This window comes from Onthophagus taurus, chromosome 1, assembly GCF_036711975.1.
Source record: "Onthophagus taurus isolate NC chromosome 1, IU_Otau_3.0, whole genome shotgun sequence".
NCBI classification, from domain to species: domain Eukaryota; kingdom Metazoa; phylum Arthropoda; class Insecta; order Coleoptera; family Scarabaeidae; genus Onthophagus; species Onthophagus taurus.
This window is the reverse complement of record NC_091966.1, coordinates 12,247,319-12,270,299: the sequence shown is the minus strand read 5'-3', so window position 1 is coordinate 12,270,299 and position 22,981 is coordinate 12,247,319. Positions and strand designations below refer to the sequence as shown.

Genomic DNA, 22,981 nt, shown 5'->3' with positions numbered 1-22,981 from the left:
GTATCAGGAATATCACCATACTTGGTGTTTTAATATTCATTTTGTATCCCAACGACTTATTGAATTATTTGAAAGATTGCAAGATAGTTTGTTAATGAGTGAATAAATAATTATAATCTATGTAATATATTATTATAATTATTGCTTACAAAGATTGAAATTGTCAGTGCACCCAGCATATAGTAAATATTCCCAATAATGATATCCTTATTACTAGATACAATTATAACATTAGAATCGAGAATTATAAAAACCACACCGCCCAATCTTATATGTACATGTGAAAAATCGCACGTAATGCATAAAGGAATGTTAAGATATTTTTTATATTTTATAAAAATATAGTTTTTATTTTCTTGTTTATAGTGAAATATCAAAACATAAATGAAAAATTTCATAAATACCGTTTACTCGGTACATTTGCAGTTGCTTAATACATATTTTATCGTTCGCGCTAAAATAACAAATAATATTGATATCGATTTAGTATTCGACATCATATTTGTATTACCTATGTTTGCTTACTACGGTACACTTAAAGTAAACGTTATATTCAAGAGACGCACAGTTATATTTACTAATCCAGATATAAAACATATGATTTTAAACGTAAAAAATTCTAACATCCTTTAAATAAGATCAAATGATGTTATTTAAAGGCGTCGGAAAATGTAGGTGTATTGCCAAAGATAATAAAATAATAACCAATGATGATATGCCATAGTCAAAGTATGATGATTTGAAACGTTAAAACAACAAACAAATCCTATTTCTAATTTTTGAAGTATCCTGGCAATATTTTAATTTTCAAATATTAGATATTCTTAAATAGAAAAGAAAAAATTATGTAAAATATTTTTTATGAAAGTAAATATGAAATAAATGTAATGTATTTCTATCCCGTCTGGTAATCCACACATTACATTCACCTCAACTATTTATTTTTCAACACCCTCCATCACTTTCACCAAAGATATATTGAATTATAACTTTCGATTCTTATTAATAGTTATCGTTCCGTAAGAGGAACGCTATTTCTATTACATATATTACTTTCATTATACGTTTTAAATTCGTAAAAATTATTATTTTAAAAAAAGGAGAAATTGAAAGGAAAAATTTCAACGCTTTAATGATTCTTTTCGATTAACGGTTTAATATGTAAAAAAAAAAGTAATATGACTTACCAATTTCTGGATTATGAGTCTCTTTTTCGTCTTGTTTTCGATCCACTAAATAAAAAAGAATAAGACAGATTTATTACGTTAGATTTCAGTTTCTCTACGCCGTTTTTTGTTATCAGGTTAGGTTTTCAAGGAAACGTTTTTTTTTTTAAATATACACACATTTTAGAAAATCATATTGTTCCTAAAGGGTTGATAAAGTTTTCGACTTTTGTCCAATCACCCCTATAAGTTGATAATTTTAGTCCTCTAGTTCACAGAATTTAACAATGTACTTAAATTTGAGAATAAAGAGATAGACCTAAATACAATGAAAGTCTTGTAAACAAACTCATATAAACAGAAAATATTAAAAACACAATTTAAAGTATATATCATAAAATAATTTGACCGTTTATTTAGGGCAATTTTTTTTAAATATAACACTGTATTTCAACACTGTAACAATACCAAAGATCACCTACATAACAATGGTGTATACTACCGCGGATAAACGTATGATGAACTGCAGTCAAGAACTAAAAACATAATGTAATATTGTAACTTTACACTATATTCACGTCGAGAGATTCCTTGAGATACTAAAAATAAACAACCATGGTATGAAAGTATCACAAAACCCTTTTTAATTACTTGATCAAAGCAATTGTAACAAATGATAAGAATTTAACATCAAAATGTCTAAATAAAATATTCTTCATTGTATCTGTAACTATCTGTTTTAGCATATCTGTCTACTCTGTTTTAAAAGGTTTGTATATCAAGTTTTATATAAATTTTAATAAATTCGAACTTAAATGTTTACATTCTATTGTTCTTATTGTGATGTTCCGCTGAAATTTCTTTGTATACTTTACCTAATTTATAAATACTTAATGTATAACAAGCTGTTGAGTACTTGTGTATGTGAATCTCCAATTTAATATGTAATAAGTATATACGACGATTCTAATTTTGTTCAAAGATAAAAAAGAAGCAAAAGCAGAAATAAAGAGTATAAGATAAACGATGAAAATTACAAGATATAGAAAGTTAAATGTGAAAAGTAAATAGACTTTTTGTATAGTTAACACTATAGAAATATAATAAATTTACAATTCCTAGTGGCTAAGTATAGAAGACAAAGGTAAACAATTCTGAATTCAGAAAAAATTACCTGTCGAAATTCGTTTCAAACATATTATAGATAGGTGTAGAAAACAGTAATCAGCACGTCAGAAACAAACAATTTTTTCTCTGAAGTTACTTAAACTTGAGGAGTAAAAAGATTAAATGATTATATTGGAGTCTAACATGGAGTAAATTAGAGAAAATAAAAATCGGGTGATGAAATATATTGAAATTCGAATTTATTGCCCCAAACAATATCTATAGCTCATTTTAAAAATCACGTCAGAAAACAGGTTAGCTTACAATTATAAACATTAACAAATTTTACATGAAACTAAGTCGTGGTAAGGGTGCTTTAGACAAATTTTCTTTAATTTTTTTCCCTCACTCCTTTCATCAATCCTTCTTGGTTGGAAAATATCTCTCCAAACTGTAGATATACTGTGTCAATACAGCTTTACTGATTTAAAAAATTTAAACCCAAGTCGAATTTTCCGCCTTAATGATTCAACGTTTGAGCAACAATTTGGTTATTCTTCTAGGATTAGATATTGTCCATTTCTGCCCCGTGCATACAAGATTAGCAAAATTTATTGAATTTTTGTTGCGCGTATTGTTATTGGCAAAGTCAAAATGGACCAACATCGAATTATTCGGCAGGAAAGTTCATTTTATGAAGTAATACAAAGTTTATTTTAAGATCATTAAATTGCAGACTACCCTAACCTAAGTCTAAAGATCAGAAACTGAAAAGAATCAGTCTCAAAACGACATTTTTACAACTCTTGACAACACCTGGACATGATATCTCAAAAACTACTCAACCAATCTTAATGAAATTTTTTACACATATAAATAATAATGTTGTTTTCAATTTGAACTTAAAAGTGTATGTTTAGGGAAACTTGCTGATGTACACGAAGCAAGCCAGTTGCAAGCGCCTTATCAAGAGTCAGATTTCCTAAAGTAAGACCTTTGATACTCACAAAAAGAGAGGAAAAAATTAATGTCAATCAGTCCCATAATATATTTGTTTATTACTCTTTTGTAGATTGTTGTGATCAAAATATTACTCTGTGCAGAACATCCAGAAGTGGAAAAAAATTATATTACTGTCTAATTGCTTATTGTTTAGATGTCGTACAGCAAAACGGATGCGAGCTTTAGCTATTGCAAGGTGGAATTCTAAACCATTTAATAGTTCGAAGACAAACTACTACTAACCAATACAAATACATAATAGGAAGAGAGAAAGGCCTTCATTATACAGGAAAACCTAACGCATTGTAGAGTCAGTCACAAAAAAGACAAAAGAAATGTTTTAATGCGACTTGATATTGCACATCAAATGCTTGGAAATGTATTATAGTTTAAATGTCTTGCACTGTAACTGTAGACTTCTTGAAATGTTTAAGGTTCACTTAGAAGATTTGAACGTTAGGAACAATATATTCCCAACTAATTCTACCCATTCTAGTTAATACTAGAATGTACAATGCGAAACAACTGACGCCATAACCTTTCCTAGTACTATTTCCTTTTGCCATTGATTTTGTAAAGTTATGGAAATTGTATAAATTTAGTGAATGAACTAAATGTTTGAAATTAATTACATCTTAATGGTAAAGAATCTTAAAAATACGCTAATTTTTGCTCAACTAAATGTATCCAACTAAATGATCCAACAGTGAGTAATAAACACAACCCAACCTAACAGGCCTTTATTGAATTGTATCATCTACAGCAAAAGTATGATTTTTATTGATGCGCATTTCTTCATCCTTCTTTTCAATCTACTTAACCGCCTTCAACAATAATATTCATTTGCAATAGATCACATTTTAGATTTATATGTAAGTATGATTAGATTTTTATAATGAATATTTTGCCCAATATGACAACCTCTTCAGTACTTTGTAATTTCTATATAATATACAACTTGCAAAGTTTTCAATATTTTAAACTTAGTGCTAAATTCAATTCACCCCTATTCTATTTTTCATTACATTTAATAAGTTTCTGTTTAATATTTGTTATCGCCTACAAATACAAATGATAAGCATATCCAGATAAATATTAAAAAGTGGAGGTTAAGATATATTTTGAAACCCCTTTTGCATTTTAGTGAACAATAATAATCATTAATCATAATTTTTATGCAATTTGCAAATGCACTAACAATCAAAATCATAAATATGTTTTTTAAAAAATAAACAATTTTTATACTCCAATATATAAACATTGTTTATTTTTTAAAAAAACACATATAATATACCAATATGGATGAAAGCCCATTTACCTATCAAAATCATAAAATTGAGACCTGATAGCTAAAAACGGAATATAGATTTGTTGTAAAAGAATGCTCTTACAATGCGAATGAGGAGCAGATTTCCTTTTTTGATTTCCTCGATGGCCAATCTTTTCCATCACTTTTTGTATCCCTCGATCCTTCTTTGTTATAGGTCCAGGACATGAATCGTCGTATAATTTCACACATGTCCGGTGAAGATTTATAAGACAAACTAAAATAAGATAGAAGTTAAATGAGATTAGTTTATAATCAACATTAATTTATCAAATGAATTAGTTTATTCAAAGTACCTGAGCACTGATAACCCTGTGGACCTATTCCATAAATAATTTGATGACAATGATTACAAACTATCACAGTATAATATTGTTGTGCGTTAAATTGATGTCCCTGTACAGTTAACTAAAAAAAATAAAATGAATAAATTATGAAAAATAGGAATTATTTAATTTTTAACATACCTTTCTAGGTAAATACTTCATAAATTTTGTGCGAAACGATTTTTCTTTATTAACAAACATAGGAAACCTATCCAAAGGAGCAACAATTCGAACACCAAATATCCTTATTATAACTGTTGCTAAAGCAGCTGCTGTATAATATTTCTTTGGATCATAATTTTCTTTGTCAATTTCTTCTCTATAAAATAAACATTTCATAGTCATTTATTCCTCTAAAATAAATCGAAGATAATTGACTTACAAATAAGGATCCAACTTATCCACTAATAAAGTATCATAAATTTTCAATTCCCTAGCTTTTTCATGGTTCATATTACATAATTGTTCATCAGATGGGCCATACATAGTCCCAAGCCCAGCCGTTCTTTTCTGTTGGAAATGATTTAATTGTTTAGTCAATTCTTCCTTAGCTTTATTTCTCGCTTTCCAAAAAATTTTTCTTAAAATTTCTTCTTTATCATATTCTCGCATTAATACATCATCAATTTCGTGGGCGATTCCTTCTTCTACATTCGCTAAACGAAGAGGCTAATTTTTTTATTAATTAATAGTTCAATTATAATAATCAGTATTGATAACTTACAGCACCAGGCACTAAAAAACTCGAATGAATTTCATAAGCCCATTTTCGCATATCTTTGGCATTTCCCTCTTTATATAAATCCGTCAAGAGATAAAATAACAAACTGTTCGGATCGGAATTAGAGAGGACATAGTTCATGAATACTGCAAGGTGAGGAGTGTTATCCCAAAGGCGCGAAAGAGATTTAAATGGGCCATGATCATCCAGTTGATTCTAAAAAATAAATACATTTTGCAGAAGGTTTTTTTTTGAGTTTTTGAGTTTTTTCTTACAACTTCTTGGTCAGACATTTCATCATCCTCCATACTTATAATTCGTTGCTGGGCTATTTGAGAACTTGCTGCGTGAATATCTCCTGCTCCGATCATTGATCTACTTAAATTAATTTCTTTGGAAGGTGATCCAAAAGATAAATCCACGTAATCCTTTAATACATAATAATATAAAATGATTAATTTGATGATAAAAGTAACATTTGAAAGTTTAAATACGAACCTCAGATATATCCATATCTAAATCTTTATTAAGTGATTGTCTTCTAGCAACTTCTGGACTGGCATTTGGATATGGAGGTGGAGGAGTTCCTGGTGGAGTTGCATTTTGGCCATAGCCGGCAGGTCGGATGTCCGACATGCTTTCGGAAGCAATAAGTCGTCTGGAAGCTTCAGCGGGAGTCATCATTAACAAAGAATCGGGACTGGATTTCGTTCGATGATGCGAATGATTTAATGGCTAAAAACCCAGAAAAATTCAGAAAGTATTAACGTATTTTTTCCAAAAAATATTTGAAGATTGCGATAAGTTTATAAAATGATAAACAAAAAGAAATAATCAGAAAAAAAGAATAATACTGCTAAATTAAAATAATAAAATTGTTTTTATTAACGCATCAAAAAGTGATTGATATTAGCAAAAGCTTTTTTTCTAACGTTATTTAAAATAAAGAGGGTATGTACTTTTTTAAAATTTTAAATTACACAAGAATTTTTTGTAAAAATTAATATAATATTGAAAGAAAATAAAGGATAATAATAAAATGAAAGCGTAGATAGAAAAATGGTTTGCACAATGAAAAGATTAAATTAGAAACAACAAGATTTATTTACATCTAAATTCCACACCTCTACTTCAGCGTGTTTAATAAAACTGCTCTGTGTAGAGTTAGTGTTGTTTGTTAGTTTTAGTTTTTATTTTTAGTTGCACTGATAAAATACATGTCGGATCAAAAAAAAATTTTACTTGGAACTTTAACAAATTTTTATTTAATTTTTATCTATTCATCAATTCAATATGGTTAATGTTTTTAATAGAAGGCGTACTATTATATTTGAAAGGAGATCATAAAAAATTTTTCAATTCAATATTATTAACATCAATAAGATGTTTAAAAACTTTTCCTTTTTATTTGTTGCAACAAATGTTAAGAACACAAATTAACGAATAGCTTTAAATATACTCACACTATAAAAGAACTTCACCCTCTAATTTAACCGGAAATTAATTAACAATAATAATTAATAATTATATTAAGTTATAAACAATAATAAGTGAGCTGTGTTTGTTGCTACATAAAGAAGACTAAACTATTTTGCTTGAAATTATTTAGCTCATTTGATTTCGACCATAATTTCTGATAGTGAGCATATATGATTGAGCCTGATTCAAAATAAGAAGCTGAAGAAAATGGAAATGGTAATAAGGGGACGACGTAAAGTTGATAGTTTCTTCTGTGGTAAGAAAATATGTTTCAAATTGTAAAAATACAACTGTAACAAAATGTGAGAACTCAACGTCAGAATATTGCTTTGAAAAACATTGAAAAATTTATCGTATATTCATAATACTAGAATTGAAAGCTTTAATTAAGCTGCTGGTTTGTACCATAGTATTCAAATCGGACAAAGAAAAATGTTTTTCGATGTACTTTCCAAAGACAACGTAAGTTTACATCTAATAATGTAGCATGCATACTTAATTCATCGATATTACAAGTGGGAGAGCTTTACTTTTTAGTTTTTGTCCACGCTCATTTTATCACTGTCTCCTAAAAGTGCACATCCAATCCAGCTCAGCTTAACTTGCGTAAATGTTTTCGTAAAGAGTAGCTTTTATTCTATATTCTGCGTTTAATCTGCAACAGTTCCGTTAATTATATTTGAAAGACTGATTCTACCAAAAAAGTTCATATAGAGATGGTGGTATAATATCCAACGATATTGGAAACGTAGGTATAATATGGCGTTAAAAACTGCAAAAACAATTACTACTCCAATATATGGAATAGAGGCGAAATATTCGTCTAGGCAGTAGACAAAAGTATAACGAGGCCAAGATGAACGCAAAAGTAGAAAAAAAATGTTTGACCGACATTTCACCAGAAGAACAGAAACGCTACAAGTATGTCTTTCCCTTTCAATCTATCATAACTGTACCAACATACAAACTTGCAAAACACTTCACCAAACATCTATTGCAGTTTACAAATAAGTACAGATTTATATGTTAAAAATTTTTTTACATTTTGTATAATTCAGGATAAAATAAGTGGAGTCAATATGTTGACTTTTCACCTGAAGTGTGTCTTTGTGAGTCTAGTAGAGAAAGATACCAGTGAGGGTCTACAACGAAAACTCATTCATCACTCTAAATGAAGATCTTTGAGGGAGCTGTCTAGCTAACATGTCTTACAATTAGATATAAATGTTATGGGTGCGATATAAAAATCAAAATCACCAGTCACAAAACACGGCCATGCGAAACATCAAGATTCACAAGACCAACAATACATAATTTTCGTCATTCATTATTACCAGGTGAATCATTATAAACAATAGCTCCATGAAGAATTCCTTTGACTCTACAGTGGGCGCGGCAATCTTATTCAATCCTACTTTGGTACTTCAAACTTGTTATTTAGGGATACAATATGGTGATTATTATGTTCATTATGTTCTCTAAAAAATATATGTTTTGATTATGTCGCTTCACCACAGCAGAAATTTAAAAAAAACGACACGACGTTAAACGAGAAGATGTTCCAAATTCAGGAAGTTGCGGTTGATTGGAATTCTTTTATAAGAACAATCATGCGCATCAAAATTTATCCATCATTACAAATTATTTATTCTAATCAGAAAATCTGTTGCATTTGTCAAAAAATCAAGCAACTATCAGTCCCAGAACACTGCTATTCGATTCTACATCATCTAGTTTACTCTACAACATCAAGTTTCACAAGACATACAAATTTATCGTCATGAAACAATATTAAGAGAGATAATGGAACTCAACTCAACTTTGACTTAACTACTGGACTCGACGAAGAATTCCTCTTACTCTATACCGGATGCAGCAATCAACAGTTTTAATAAGTATGGTAAACTCTACTACATTAACCCTTCCAAACATATTATGATCCCATAAAACTCTCTACAAAATATATCATCGTCTTTAACACAATAGAGATAAAAACACCTTTTGTACCATATTGAATCAAAGTAATCCATATTCGATTAATTAACGTCTATGTTATAGGCGACTAAGGTTACAAGGGCCGTATTATTTCTATTATTTCAACTTAGGAATTGAATTCTGCAGAAATATGAATTTTAATAAAATTTGGAGTTTACACAGCAATGTTGTACTTGACGTTTCTTTTCTTGCAAACGTCTGGTTCTTATATTTTAGTATTCTTTCCATAGATTTAGTTTTTATCCCAATCTAAATCTGGATTTAAAATGGAGAGATGATAAGACAAAAATAGCTAAACTATAAGTTGTTTTGAAAGTTTCTTTAAGAAACGGTGGAATTTTAATTGTCAATTCATGTGCTCTTAACATTTATTGTAAAACGCTTAAAATAGAAAAACTAAAGTTTTCTAGATTTTTATTAACACAGTAACTTTATCTTAAAACAATAAAAATTTATTGTTATGCAGGAGTTACGGCGTGGCAATACGTCAACTTCTTTATATGTATTTTTATAGCCTTTTGTTCAAGTGAAAAATGATTTTACTTAAATTTTTTTTTGTTAAAATTTAAGATTTTAATATCGTATCAATTTTAAATACCACGACTATCTTAACCATCTTTATCTAGCAAACATAAAAGTGTCATAATCTATCTAATATCAAAAATTATCAATTCAAATCTGTTAATAAATGAACGGCCCCGTATGACGGCATAAAACTGCTTCCTTCCATTTTAAATCATATTTGCTTTGATGCCGTACAACGTCATTGCCCTCCATCGTGTTTACACTAGATTTTAAATTTTAAACATTACGAGTTCCTTCCTTTCATAATAATTCAAAGCCTTATTTACTTTAAATTTGTTTTCAATGATACAAATACAATTTATTTTGATATCCAAGTAAAATTTCTTTAGAAAATCGATTTACAAGATTGAATGTAATAGTAGTGTTTGAGATAATTTTGGCAAACAGTTATCTGATATTGAATCAGGGAAAATTTGTTTCTAATAAAAATTTGTTTTCCAATATTTTCCATGCATGTATTTTTGTAGTTTAAATATAGGTATTTGTCTCTAAATGTAAAATAGCTAAAATATATGTATTCGAACGATACCTACTTTTTTGGTTTTTCTCATATTTGTTCACACTACTTACATAGCTATTTATAATAGTCGCACATGTTGCCACGAGAGGATACGACATTTGTTTACTTATCGAGTTAGCGGCCTCCAAATCGTTTTCCAAGGACATTGGCATTGCAGGACGAGGTTGCGGGAGATTTCTCGGTGGAAGAGGAGGTGGAGTGTCTTGATTATTGAAAAATCTATCCCTTCTCTGATTAAAATTGCTATCACCACCGATAATATTAGTGGTGTTACTAATATTAACGCCCGAAACGGTTCTGTTATTTAATTGTTGGCCGTTGTTGTTGTTGCTGGTATTAATCATTAATCCGTTGGCGTATTGTGTGGATGTTTTACGGTAAGTAGCGGAACTGGGACGGTTTCGTTTGGGTAAGGGAGGCGCAACGTCCGGGGGAGGCAATGTTTTACTTTTTGACGATAAAACGTTTGCCGTTGGCGGTAGTAAGTCGTTAGAGTGTATTCGCATTTCATTAGAGAGATTGTGTGAGGTAGAAAAGGATGGCGGTGATTGCTGTAAGAAACAGTAAAAAGCTGGGTTAATTTTGATGAAAAAGCATAAACAATATCTTCTTCTTTTTTATAGGATATAAATTGTTTTGGCAACAAAATTAATTATTAAAAAATATTAAAGTCCAAAACAATTTTATTCTTTTCCCTCTCTCTCTCTCTTTATATTTTTCAAATTATGTTGTCTGATACAAATAAATTCAAGAAGCTTATAGCACATAATCTATAAAATTGGTCCTAAAGTCACATTTTTATATTTTTCGACAACCAAGTTACCTTCAGAGTCATTTCATCAAAACTTCGATTATGATTTTCTTATAGTTCAGTACAGAATGTCACAAAAAAGATGGGTTGAAATAAGATTTATATTTAGTGAAAAAGACAGATTTAACTTGCCCACCAATATCCGTTGCCTCTGCGATATAACAAATTAGCTATGAATGAGGGTTTAAGTCCAAATGCATGTTGAAAAGGTAATATAAATGATAGATAACAATTATTTTAAAATAAAGAAAGGATAACCTACATTTACATCACGTACTAGAAAGCCGCCCTTCAATCAGAAAATTAAAACTTAATTTGTTAATCATTTATTTGAACTGTTATAATGATGTTAACTAATTTTTACGTTTTAAGTATTAAATTATTTTGTGTTAATTTTCGTCGGCTAATGTTTATATTATGATGAAATTTCATTTTTCGCATATGACGAGACTCTGAAGTTGGCTATCGTTTAACATGTAAGCCAAAAAAATGAGTAATATGTTACACAATACCAAATATTTAAAAATTAATAATTTTATTAAAAGCAATAAAGTACTGAAATATCTGATTAAATTTTTTGCAGGAATTAAGGTCGTTATAAAATATAGCGATATAATTCAATATTTTATACCACTGATTTAGGAGATACAGGATGTTCAAAGTTGAATCATTTTTTAAATTTTTTTATAACGTTTGATTTTATAGTACATAAAATTTAATGCGGTTATTAAGTATCCTTCTTATATTCTATTTGTCATTTATAGTTATATTATCATTTTACATATTGCCATTGATCATAAACTACCTTTTTTCTTAATTCTTAGTATCATCTGAATTTACATATGAAATAATAAAAACTGTATTAATCTTAAGTAAAGAGTTTAAAGAGCTGGCACAAATCCGGCGGTTAGACCACTTCATTTATATATACAAAAGGAGGCAGCTTTAAGTGCCTTATCACTGAAAACATGCTCTTCACTCAAGCTGATGCAGAGTAACTTCAGAGAACACCTCGAAATCCTCAAGGACCCGTGTCTAAATCACTTGATTGAAATTAAAACGAACCTTATACCGACAGTTTGTATTCTGTAAGTAAACTGCCTGGTACACGGATACCTCGGACATTTTTCCAGCGGAAGTACTTGCTATAATCTTAAAAAGAGGCGACAGAAAAGTGCATCCATAAATATTTTCACAGACAGTCGGGCCGCCCTAAAAGCAATTCAGGCCTACACGTGTGACTCCGCATTGATCAGAGAGTGTAATAGCATCCCGAGAGAATTCGCTAGGAGCTATGATGTTACTCTATAGTGGGTTTCAGGTCACAGAGACATTGAGGGTAATGGAAGGCGGACATGCTGGCCGAAGAGGCAACGAAAACGCCCTTCATTGGACCCCAACCCGGTGGTGGACAACAAAAAAGCCACCTAAAACAAGTAATCAACAGTTGGGAAAAGTTAGCCTTACGCTGGAAAGTACGTCCAGGTCACAGACAAGCGAAGTTAGAAGTTTATGCCTCAGCAAAGGAGATCTAAGGACGCTCTCAGGTTTCCTGTCCTGTCATGCACCCCTAAAATACCACCTCTTCCACATTCATTCCACAACATATACTGTGTAATTGCGTTACCAGAGCCCGCCTAAGACACAAAATTTTTGGTAAAGCTTTTGACACCTACCGATATAAAGGAACCAGACCTTGGAGCAATACTAAGGTTCATTAAGAACCTACATTTACCCTAAACTTTTGGAGGGCTAAAGGAACTATAGATCTTATAGGTCACAGTGACAAGAGGGGCTCCCCTCAGCCGGGAAGCAATAATAATAAGCAAAGAAACTTTTACAAAGTGTCTAAAGCTATACATTTTAAATGTGAATCTTTTTGAAGCTTCTCCGTATTTAATAAAAACCTAAGTACACTGTTCATACACTGTTTCTAACCAACCTGTGCAATAATAAATGTCGACTGTAATACGCAGTAGCGCATTTTATTGAATTAATCCTTAGAAACGACTCTTAAACCACCCATAAGCAAATATTCTCCATTGCTATTTTTAGATCTATTCAAACAATACGCGTTGTAAGAAAAAAATGAGACTTTTTTTGGTTATCAACGATATTTTAAAGTACACAGCACCTGGAATAAGCCGTTTTTTGAAAAATTAATCGTAAAGTTATTGTCTTAAATCAGCAACTTTGTCGAAATTTAAACCTGTTCACATCTTTTATAGTTTTTAAGATTTCAATAACGGACATCAAAGAAATTATTGGTATATCAAATTATGGTTGATGATGGTCGGCCATAATTCGTTATTCCAAGTTAATGCTGAGTCTATACACACAATTTCATTAGTGATCATGGATTTTGATACGTTGTGGATTGTAGAACAGATCATCAAATGATAAAAAGTATCACAATATTTTGACAGAATTTTGGAAAGAAATTGTATTTTAATATTTTGGAAGGAAATTAAGGTGGAAAACGGAAAGAAGTATAGAAGAACACGGTATGTAACAGAGGAACCTGTTATGTGGTGCATGCAATACTACATCAATGTCGAGATATTATGACGGAAGATAATCTAAAATATTTGATGTGTGGAGATGTCGATAGCGGAGATAACATCATAAATAAGACAGAACAATAAGATCATATAGCAAAGAAAGTCAAATAGCAGATGAAAATCAATAGTATTATGTAGGCATCATCAAAACAACGCATATTAACACAAATAGAAGATATCCTTCTTTCGATTTAAAAACTTTATGACCAGAATCTACACTTTATGCATCAAGTATGCAAGATAGGGTGATTGGAGTGAAGTAGAGAAGAGTGGTCAACGCCGTTCAACTCAGGGAGAGATAATAATAATATACCATAACGGACATGAGTCCAATAAGAAAATAGTTATTTACATCAAACTCTGGAAAGTTGTCTATTGCAGGCGAGGAACGTACTCACGAAGTCATCTTTACAAATTTTTCATGAAATTACAAAAATTATTGTTGATAAACAACAATCTTGATTAACAAGCATTGATTATTATGGTATCGAATTGAAATCTCGTTTTAATTTGTTTGAATTCCACAAATCACACTAGGCTAGATTAGAAAAAGTTGAAGACAGAATGAGTCTAGAAATGATCAACATTCTTTTATCAAAACAGCCTTGCAATTGCAACATTGCATAACAGTTTCAGGAAAACAATTTTTCACAAAAAAATATGAATATAAACCAATTAATAAAAGACAAAACAAAACTAAAAAATTAAGACGTTGCTTAAAACTCTGTATGTCATGGTACCATTTCGGCAGAGTGCACAATCCTGTTCATAGCAGCGTATATTCAAGTGACAAAATAATAATAAAGGCAAGCATTTTGTAATCTCATTGTCATTGTTCCCTACTTCGGTGACATTGGTGACTATCTCAATCGTGTAAATTGAAAAGATGTGAAAAGATATTGAGAGACGTAAATAATCTTGCTACAAGGTTTTTTATCCCCCCTTTGTTCTTTCATAATAGAAAAAATTATTCCACATCAAGGCCAGCCTGAAACACCAGTAGGGGCAATCCAATCTGTTCATTACAAAACGTATCATTAGAGTAATAAACTCTTCTTAGAAAAAAAAGAATTAAAATTTCATTTCACGCTTAGCCCATGTTAGTGTTTTTAAAGCGAACATAATGGCAGACAAGAGAAAATTTACGGACATCGAGTGTAAGCTAGTGATTTTGAAAGTTTGAAACTTTAATGGAGTTCACCTGAGGTGTTATTATTTCAAGTTCTATGGTAGGAAACCAACAGCTTCCTTCCACGCAAGAAGATTCAACGATCCCCAAGACAATGGGCGTAGGCAGCAGTGCCGATCTAAATGTTTTGTGCCGAGGTTTGATGAAGCATTTTCTCGATAGATCAAGACTCTATTAAACAAGAAAAAATAAATGAAGGGAGATGATCATCAGTTCTTTTTAAGTCTATTGCCCTTCCTTCAATGCTTGAATGAAAATTAGAGCTCCGCACTGATATTTTAATCTGAGACACTAAACTGTACATGGAAACTTACATGAAAATGAAATTTTTGGCTCAACTCTGATTGCTCATAGATCGAAAACAAAAGATTTGCAACCCTATGTTTATAGAAAAAACTTGTGTTATTTTAGCAAATACTACATCCTAGTAAAGTTTCCTGATTAAAAACTGAACCACCCTGTATAATAGTTAAAAACAGTAACTTTATGATGGTTAAGTTTAAAATAAAAAAAATAATTCAATTTTGAACATACTGTATTATAGAACCTATATCATTGATGTATGGCTTATTAAACCAAACTGTTATATTTTGATATCTAATATCTCTAATTCCAGGACTTCCCATTCTTTCTAAATAATCGTCTATAAATGTTAAAAAAGTTACCTTCTCATAATTATATTTTTGTTATTTAAATTTGTTTTTTTAGTTTTTTGTATCATGTATAAATCCACATATAGACAATTTCGAAAATCAAACTCCAGTTTGTAAAGTGTGTGTTCTTAGATATGAAACAATGAAACTAAACGTTATTTCAGAACATTTGTAACCGATATTAATTTATATAACATAATGATTACAGTTGCTTCAAACAAAAACAACATCTTGAACCTTAAACTTTATAACTCACTTAAATCTTTGAATTTAGCTTTTTAAATCCTTTACGATCGTTTTTACAATCAACTCAAAATTTGTTAATTAAAAAATTCTGTTTATGTTTTAAAATCAATTTCAATTTTAATCGAATTATCTTTTTATAAACAAAAAAGTTGTTTCAACTTTAACCTGCCGCTTTTACTAATATCTTTTCGAAACATTACTTTTTATTTCTACTTAAAAAATTTATGAGATGTTTATTATGATAAGTACAAAAGTACAAACCTTAACCTCTAATTCTTCGAAGTACTTTCGCAAAAAAAAAACAGTTCTTAGCACAACTCAATAGCCACGCAACGTTATGTGTTACAACGGGTGTGGAACTGGTATGAAATCACTGGTGAAGAATTTTTATTCCGATATAGAATTATCGCGGTCCTTTTTTGATAATAAATTTGTTATAATGTAAACTTTATTTATAACACTCTACAAACAACGTTTTTAACACGCTACAAAACCTAATGATAATAAAAAAAAAGCAAGCGATCAAGAAAAAACCACAAGTTAAGAATAATAATTACATCCTACAGAAATAAAAACAAAGTCGTGGCATTTCATCGTCTCAATATGTTCTACTGCGATTATACAAACAAAAATAAAAAAACAAGGGGGTAAAAAAGGGGAAGAAAAGAGCAATACGAGCAACATAATAATCATAATATAAAGAGAGAGGAAAGTAGGTATGTATTTTCAATACAGAAATAAAACACAAAATAAAAATTAAAAAACAAAAAATTAAAAAAAAACATAAATTTTGTGTCTGTAATAACGAAAGGAGACCAAGTCACCATTCAGCCACCATAACACCTAATTAACGTAACAACATTTCCTATTTATAATACATACATACATAACATATCCGAATCACGGCAAAAAAATTAAAAAACAGCTATCTACACGCCAAGATTTAAAGACACCAAACAAAAAATAAATTTGACTTACCTCAATCGGTCCAACATGACCCATCAACGTTCCGTTTAACTTCAACAAGTTCCTTTCGGTTTTCTCTACATCCTCCAATGTTTTATCACTTCTTGTTAAGGCGTATTGACTACGTAATTGTTCGAGATAACGCTTCTCCTTTTCAATCATTAATTGTAATTGTCTCGTTTTTTGAAGTTTAAATTGTTCTAATTTCTCATGCTATTTTTTTTTATTAAAAACAACTCATTTTGATTGTTATGATTTTAACATAAAAAAGTTACTTACATCGACGGGTTGTGGTCCTGTTATTTGGTGAGGTGACGGAGATGTTGAAGAACGTGTAAGTAAGCTTGGGGAATCCACCCTTGATTTAGTAGAGTTTGATTTTCTTTGTTGTACGGTAAGAGTAACTTGTGATGCAGCTTTAAATATAATATTTAAAGAAATTGTGAAGAAATAAAATTATTTAAGCTTACATCTAATGAGTCCGACGACATGTGTATGGGTGGATGACATTACATTTTCACCATTCACTTCGATAATCTTATCACCTGCATACAAGCCAGCCTTCTCCGCCGCTCCACCTAAACAAATTCAATTATTTAATCAAAATTAATAAAATTTAAAAAAATAGTTAAAGAGGAGTCGCCGCAAAACGTCTTTCTTGGATGGTTTGTTTAGGAATGAATGAAAGAACTTCATACAAATTGCGATTATAACTCAATTATCCTTTCCGATAATTGTATTCAAAGAAAGTATAAATGATAACGTTAAAAAGTAATTCCAATGTATCACTAAATAATAAGTAATGGGTCTTTTTCCCAAAATAATTAGTAATTACAGAAATTACAAAGTAAACTTTTGCTATCTAGCTACTTAAGTTACAACTTATAAATATGTCAGCAATGTCTAAAAACAAATTTTTGAAATACAGATTTTTTTTAATAAATTGTGTTGGAACATACAATTCTTAAAAATTATAATTGTGTGGGTTAACGTACGCTATAATATTCAACAATGAATTATTGCAAATTAGCAGATTGTAAATTTCAAAAGATGAAAAAATGTTTAAACTACAACTAGAACTATCTCTAGAAGCTTTCGGGTTAAGTCGTGTGTCTTTTGAAAAAGTGTTTAACGTTTCGGATGCCATGTTGCAATCTTCTTCAGAAACTTCGAACTTGTTACTGAAGAACACTTTTTCAAAAAAGTTTCTAGTTCGGGGTCTAGTGATAGTTCTAATTTTAGTTTAAACATTTTTTTATCTTTTAAAATTTACAATCTGCTAAATTGCAATAATTAATAAGTGTTTAACGTTTCGGATGTCATGTTGCAACCTTCTTCAGTAACAAGGTTGAGGTTTTTAAAGAATACAATATGGCATCCGAAACATTAAACACTTTTTCAAAAGACGCAAAAGAAGTGATAGCGCTAGTGATAGTTTTAGTCCTACTAGGCCGTGAAAGCCTCCGTACTTATATGAATAAATGTTTATGAGAATGGTAATATGTGGTATACCAAAAATTTTCAAGAAATCTATACTTTAAATTACAGAATATATATCAATATTTACGGAAACGTAATTTAAACTGAACTCAACTTGAAATAGTGTTAACGTATGTATCATTACAAATCAATGTTTTGCAAAAATAATTACAATAAGTTCTCAAAGAAAAAGGCACTCTTAAACTTCCATTAAAATGAGAAATGTCCTATAAAATTTCAAATAACATATGTTATTTATGGACCTCTATTATCGGATTTATGTGAAAGATAATGCAACATAAATACAAAACTTCCCCAATACAATAATAAACAACAGATATGACAGGAGATCTCAATAAGGTTTGCCTCGACACATTTTTTATATTTGGAGGATTCACGTTCTTTATTCCTTTCTCCCTTCTAGCAGGTTTTCTAGGTCTTCGGATTCTATTATTGAAATGCTATACTTAAGCATTAAAGTATCTTAACCAAGGAACTAAGGATACGTTTTAATCGTTATATTTATTCATAACGTCCTATGAGGTTTGTAAGATTCATTTTACATTGCTTTGTCTCTAGATATTCTTCCAATGCTTTTCTTGTATAGTGGTTTCAAATCACTCTTATTCTTTGTTGCAGTCGTAGCCTTAAATCTTTCATCCTACCAGTTACTTCTCATTTTTGTTAAATGACAATTAGACACTGAGGTGTCTAGTTGGACGAACCTCTCTATGACTTCGTAGTACAGCTAGTTACCCACTTTTTAGAAGTGATACATTGTTTTTATGAATTTAGCTTTGTTGTAAATTACTGGCTCTGAAAAATCTCACATTCATCAGGTCCAACTTGTGACGAGCATCCATCCTTAAGTGATCTCCAAGTCACTTTATAGATGTTTTATATAGCAACTAGTGATGGGACGGTATTTGAGGAACGGTATTTTGGAACGGTATTTTTGAGGAGCGTACCGCTTCCACGCGATTTTAAAATACCCGTTACAGAACGTTACTAATATACTTACATATTTTTTGTAGTTATAGTTCGGTATTTGGGGAACGATATATGGAGCATTATTCTAATGGAACGTACCATTCTGGCGCGATTTTTAAAATACCCGATTCCGGGGTACGGAATATATAATTTTTTCTAACTTGCTACGAAACCAGCTATGTTTTTACTCAAGGTCACGGTATTTTGGAACGGTATTTTTGTGTAGCGACCGTTCCTGGAGTGCGACACGGTTATGAGCGGTATTCCCATCACCAATAGCAACATACTTAACCCTACAGTCACGTTAAATCTAATGCGGAACATATTCGTAGGGGATTACTGATTTGAGAAAAGTGCTCCTTAAACAACAGATTTGGATTCATTGCAAAATATTCATGGTTCAGACAGATATGTAATCAAAAAGGTTAACAGGTATCGCCCAAAGGTTTACTACTAGGAAAATTAGTTAAAAAAGCTTGCAACCTGAACTGAGTTGGGTAAACACGGTATTTCAGCTGGAAGGATTTGCCATTCATATGGATCTAATATCCTTCTAAATAAACAAGTCAAAAATTATTCTCAGATAGTCGAGCCGTTCTAGGCACTGCAACTCATGAAACCGGAGTCAGCTCTTATTAATGCCATCACGAAAACACTAAACATACTTCATGACTTTAGCAGGGTCTCCTTAATTTGAAACCCTGCCAATGAAGTAGTAAATGAGTTAGCACAAACAAGTACCATTACAGCGATTGTAGAATCAGAAGTATAAACCTCTTATATGCGATTGCAAAATATAGAGTTGGACAAGAAAGACTTTACCTATTAGTTCTCCAAGTGTCTCATCATACATAAAGAACTAGTCAAGTATTTGTTATAGTATTTATTATATTACAAGTATTTATTATTCAGTTGTTCGTATTCGACGATGAATTTAAGAAAAATTGCACTAGATCCATATATCTCCATATATCCATGACTCTCTAAATCCGTTTTTTAACTAACTGAAAAATCAAGAATTAAAAAAAGAAGGATTTAGAGATAAGGTTATTCATCTTTCCACAATGAAAGTCAGGAATGCCACTTGACGTGGCAAGATGATGATATTACGTACCGCCTACGCTTGGAGGACAATGTGAATGGTCCTTCACTGTGGAAGCTCTTTCCTTTATAAGGATCCAAGGATTACATAGAGAATTTTCAGAGGTTATCTATGTACTGGGATCTTATTATACGTAAGCTTGTGTATACTCATATGTAAACTTGTAATAATTGTAACATCGTTATAACACCATATTTTTTATAAAATCCCAAATTTTAAATGAACAGAAAGCGAGGGAATGGAACTAAATTGTTATGTTTATTTATGTACTTAAAAATAGCATGTTGTAATGTAATGTAACTTATCTTATTATAATGACTCACCAAGATTGCAATTTATATTGTGATAAGCTTTGTTCAGCTTAGGTGCAAAAGTATTAATACCGTGACATAAATATACTGGAAACATTAAGGAACTGAAGGTAAAAACCCTTATGAAACTGATGAGTTTACAGAAAATAAGTTATCATCATTACCATTATTAGATACCCTGTTCTTTAAAAATCTGGGAAGAAATCCAATACTAGAACTATGATGCGTCATGTATTAACAAATCAATGTTACAGAGGAAGACAATAACGTCCTGGAGGATATTTGGACAATAAGGTACTCTGTTTTACACTAAGCTAGACAAACATACCTTTCCCTAATGGATTTATCATTAGAAGAAATCCCATAGAATTTTTTTGGGTATTATAATCCAATCGTTTTCAATCGTCTGGAAGTACAATTTATTGCAAAACAAAAGATTCAAGAACTGAAGCACTGATAACATTTTTTCAGCGGTATACAATAGTTTTGATAAACCTTAATGAGTAATGAGTGATTAGTAATGACAAAAAAGTCCTTGTTTACCACCACAACTAATTAATTTAATTCATTTCGTAAATGTTTTGCTTGGTTTGCTTTACTCAAGATATGCTACTAAAATAAGCTTCTGAGGGAACAATATTCAGGTTTATTTTACATTAAGAAAGTGTATATAATAATAAATTGTTATTGACACATATCCACACATGAAAGAAATTTAACAAATTCTTCAGTTAAGAAAAAATGTAATGAATGTCCTAAAAGCCGAGTTAATACATAAAATTAAGGATCATTAACTAAATGGTCAATCAGATTCATTCAATCGGTTAAAAGTAAGCTTATTCATCTCACCAGTATCAGTCCTCACTGGAACGTAATTATTTTATATAATGGGCATGCAATAGGAAAAAGACCTATTATGATATTTCACTGTAGTATACTCAAAAAGATAAGAATTGAATAAGTTCGTTTTAATAAAGAACCAACACAATCAATATTAAATCTAGTGCCTAACTTATTTAGGTTCATTTTAATGCAATTTCTTAGATTCATTGACAGGTGCTACGAAATCTACTAATACACTATTAATAAAATTGACATGTAATTTGTGAAGTAATTGCATATCATTTGCTTACTTAGTGATGTGACAGACCGGCGCAAAGGAAAAAACAATAAATTAAACAAAGTATTGGACTCAACACTGGATCTTTAGAAACACCTAATTCAGTTTGTAACTTTTTAGGTAGTTGATTATTAAATTTAACTACTTGTGCGACTTGTCAAAGAAGATTTGAAGTAAATCACAACAGCAGCATGGAACTCAACAATGGAAAAGTATAAAACACAAAAACAGCAACATATGAACCATCTAGAGTCTGAATTAGATCTTAAATTACTTAACTTCTTGGGGTTGCATCAATTAAATAAGCTAAGAAAACAGGTCGACACAGGCGTAATATTCAGAGACCGATCCAATCAGTATCAGCATTCTTTTTAATACTTATATAAACTGTTTGCATCTCTTATTCTTCTGTTAAAGAGTTTTGAAAACTCCTATTTACTTAAACATTCATAACATTAAAATTACAAATACGTTAATGTTAACGGAGAAATTTCTCCTTCGGTGGTCCGGACTTCCTTCCTTACATTTGATAAATTGCTTACTCATTGCTATTGTGAACACCTGTGTTAATGAGTTAATAGCAATTAAATCCAAGTTAATCATTATCTTCATTCAAACGAAATAAGGTGAAGCTATTCAAAAGTTAAGAAATCTTAAATTTGTAGTTATAAAATTGGAGCAAATAAATCGTGCGATTGGTTCGCCATTTTAAGCGTTATTTGTATAAATATTTTCTTTGTACATATTAAGCAAGTAACGGATCTAACACGCCACTTATTTTTGCTTACGATTTATATGTATTGATTTATTCCGATATGTTTGAAAAATTACACGAATGGTTGCGTAAGAATTGATCATTTTGAGAACCAGTAAATAAATTCCAGTTTCGACGTACCTAAGTTATCTCTTTAAATACGAAATGTTTCTTTTATTTTATGATAATAAATTTGTCAAACACTATTTAAAAAAATAAATTTGGATTTAAAATTAAATGTATTAATAACAATTTTTACCTGGTTTAACACTTTGAACGTAAACCGGATTATCTCCAGACACTTTCATCCCGTATCCCTTTTCATCCCTATTAACGATAACTTGAACGATTGTCGAAGATCCAGAATGTTGCGTTGGAGAGTCCATGAGTGACGTTGGTCGCGGTGGCGTTCCTTGGTTCTGGATCGTAAGATTAGAAGGAGTAGTACCTCTACGTACAGAACCATTTACGTTGGAACTGCTTCTTCTAATAACAAAAACAAAAAAATATTTAAAAACGATTTTAATTTATTAAACACTACAGGTTGTTTAAATAAAATAAATTTTTACTT

At 30.5% G+C, this 22,981-nt stretch overlaps 1 protein-coding gene across 3 annotated transcripts in view; it reads right to left on the bottom strand.

Annotated features, from left to right (window-relative positions):
* Positions 1–22,981, bottom strand: part of LOC111413781 (Rho guanine nucleotide exchange factor 2) — an 80,568-nt gene that overhangs the window by 44,395 nt on the left and 13,192 nt on the right. For 2 of the 3 annotated variants that reach the window (XM_071197009.1, XM_071197012.1), the window contains exons 2-14: positions 22,670–22,896; positions 17,125–17,232; positions 16,934–17,070; positions 16,667–16,867; positions 10,279–10,779; positions 6,148–6,384; positions 5,925–6,077; positions 5,653–5,865; positions 5,311–5,597; positions 5,070–5,247; positions 4,899–5,010; positions 4,667–4,819; positions 1,188–1,232 (exon numbers count right to left, since the gene is read on the bottom strand). In XM_071197009.1, the coding sequence (XP_071053110.1) occupies positions 1,188–1,232; positions 4,667–4,819; positions 4,899–5,010; positions 5,070–5,247; positions 5,311–5,597; positions 5,653–5,865; positions 5,925–6,077; positions 6,148–6,384; positions 10,279–10,779; positions 16,667–16,867; positions 16,934–17,070; positions 17,125–17,232; positions 22,670–22,896 (2,552 nt within the window). The remainder of the gene's footprint in view (positions 1–1,187; positions 1,233–4,666; positions 4,820–4,898; positions 5,011–5,069; positions 5,248–5,310; positions 5,598–5,652; positions 5,866–5,924; positions 6,078–6,147; positions 6,385–10,278; positions 10,780–16,666; positions 16,868–16,933; positions 17,071–17,124; positions 17,233–22,669; positions 22,897–22,981) is intronic. The other variant, XM_071197018.1, reaches the window with a different exon arrangement.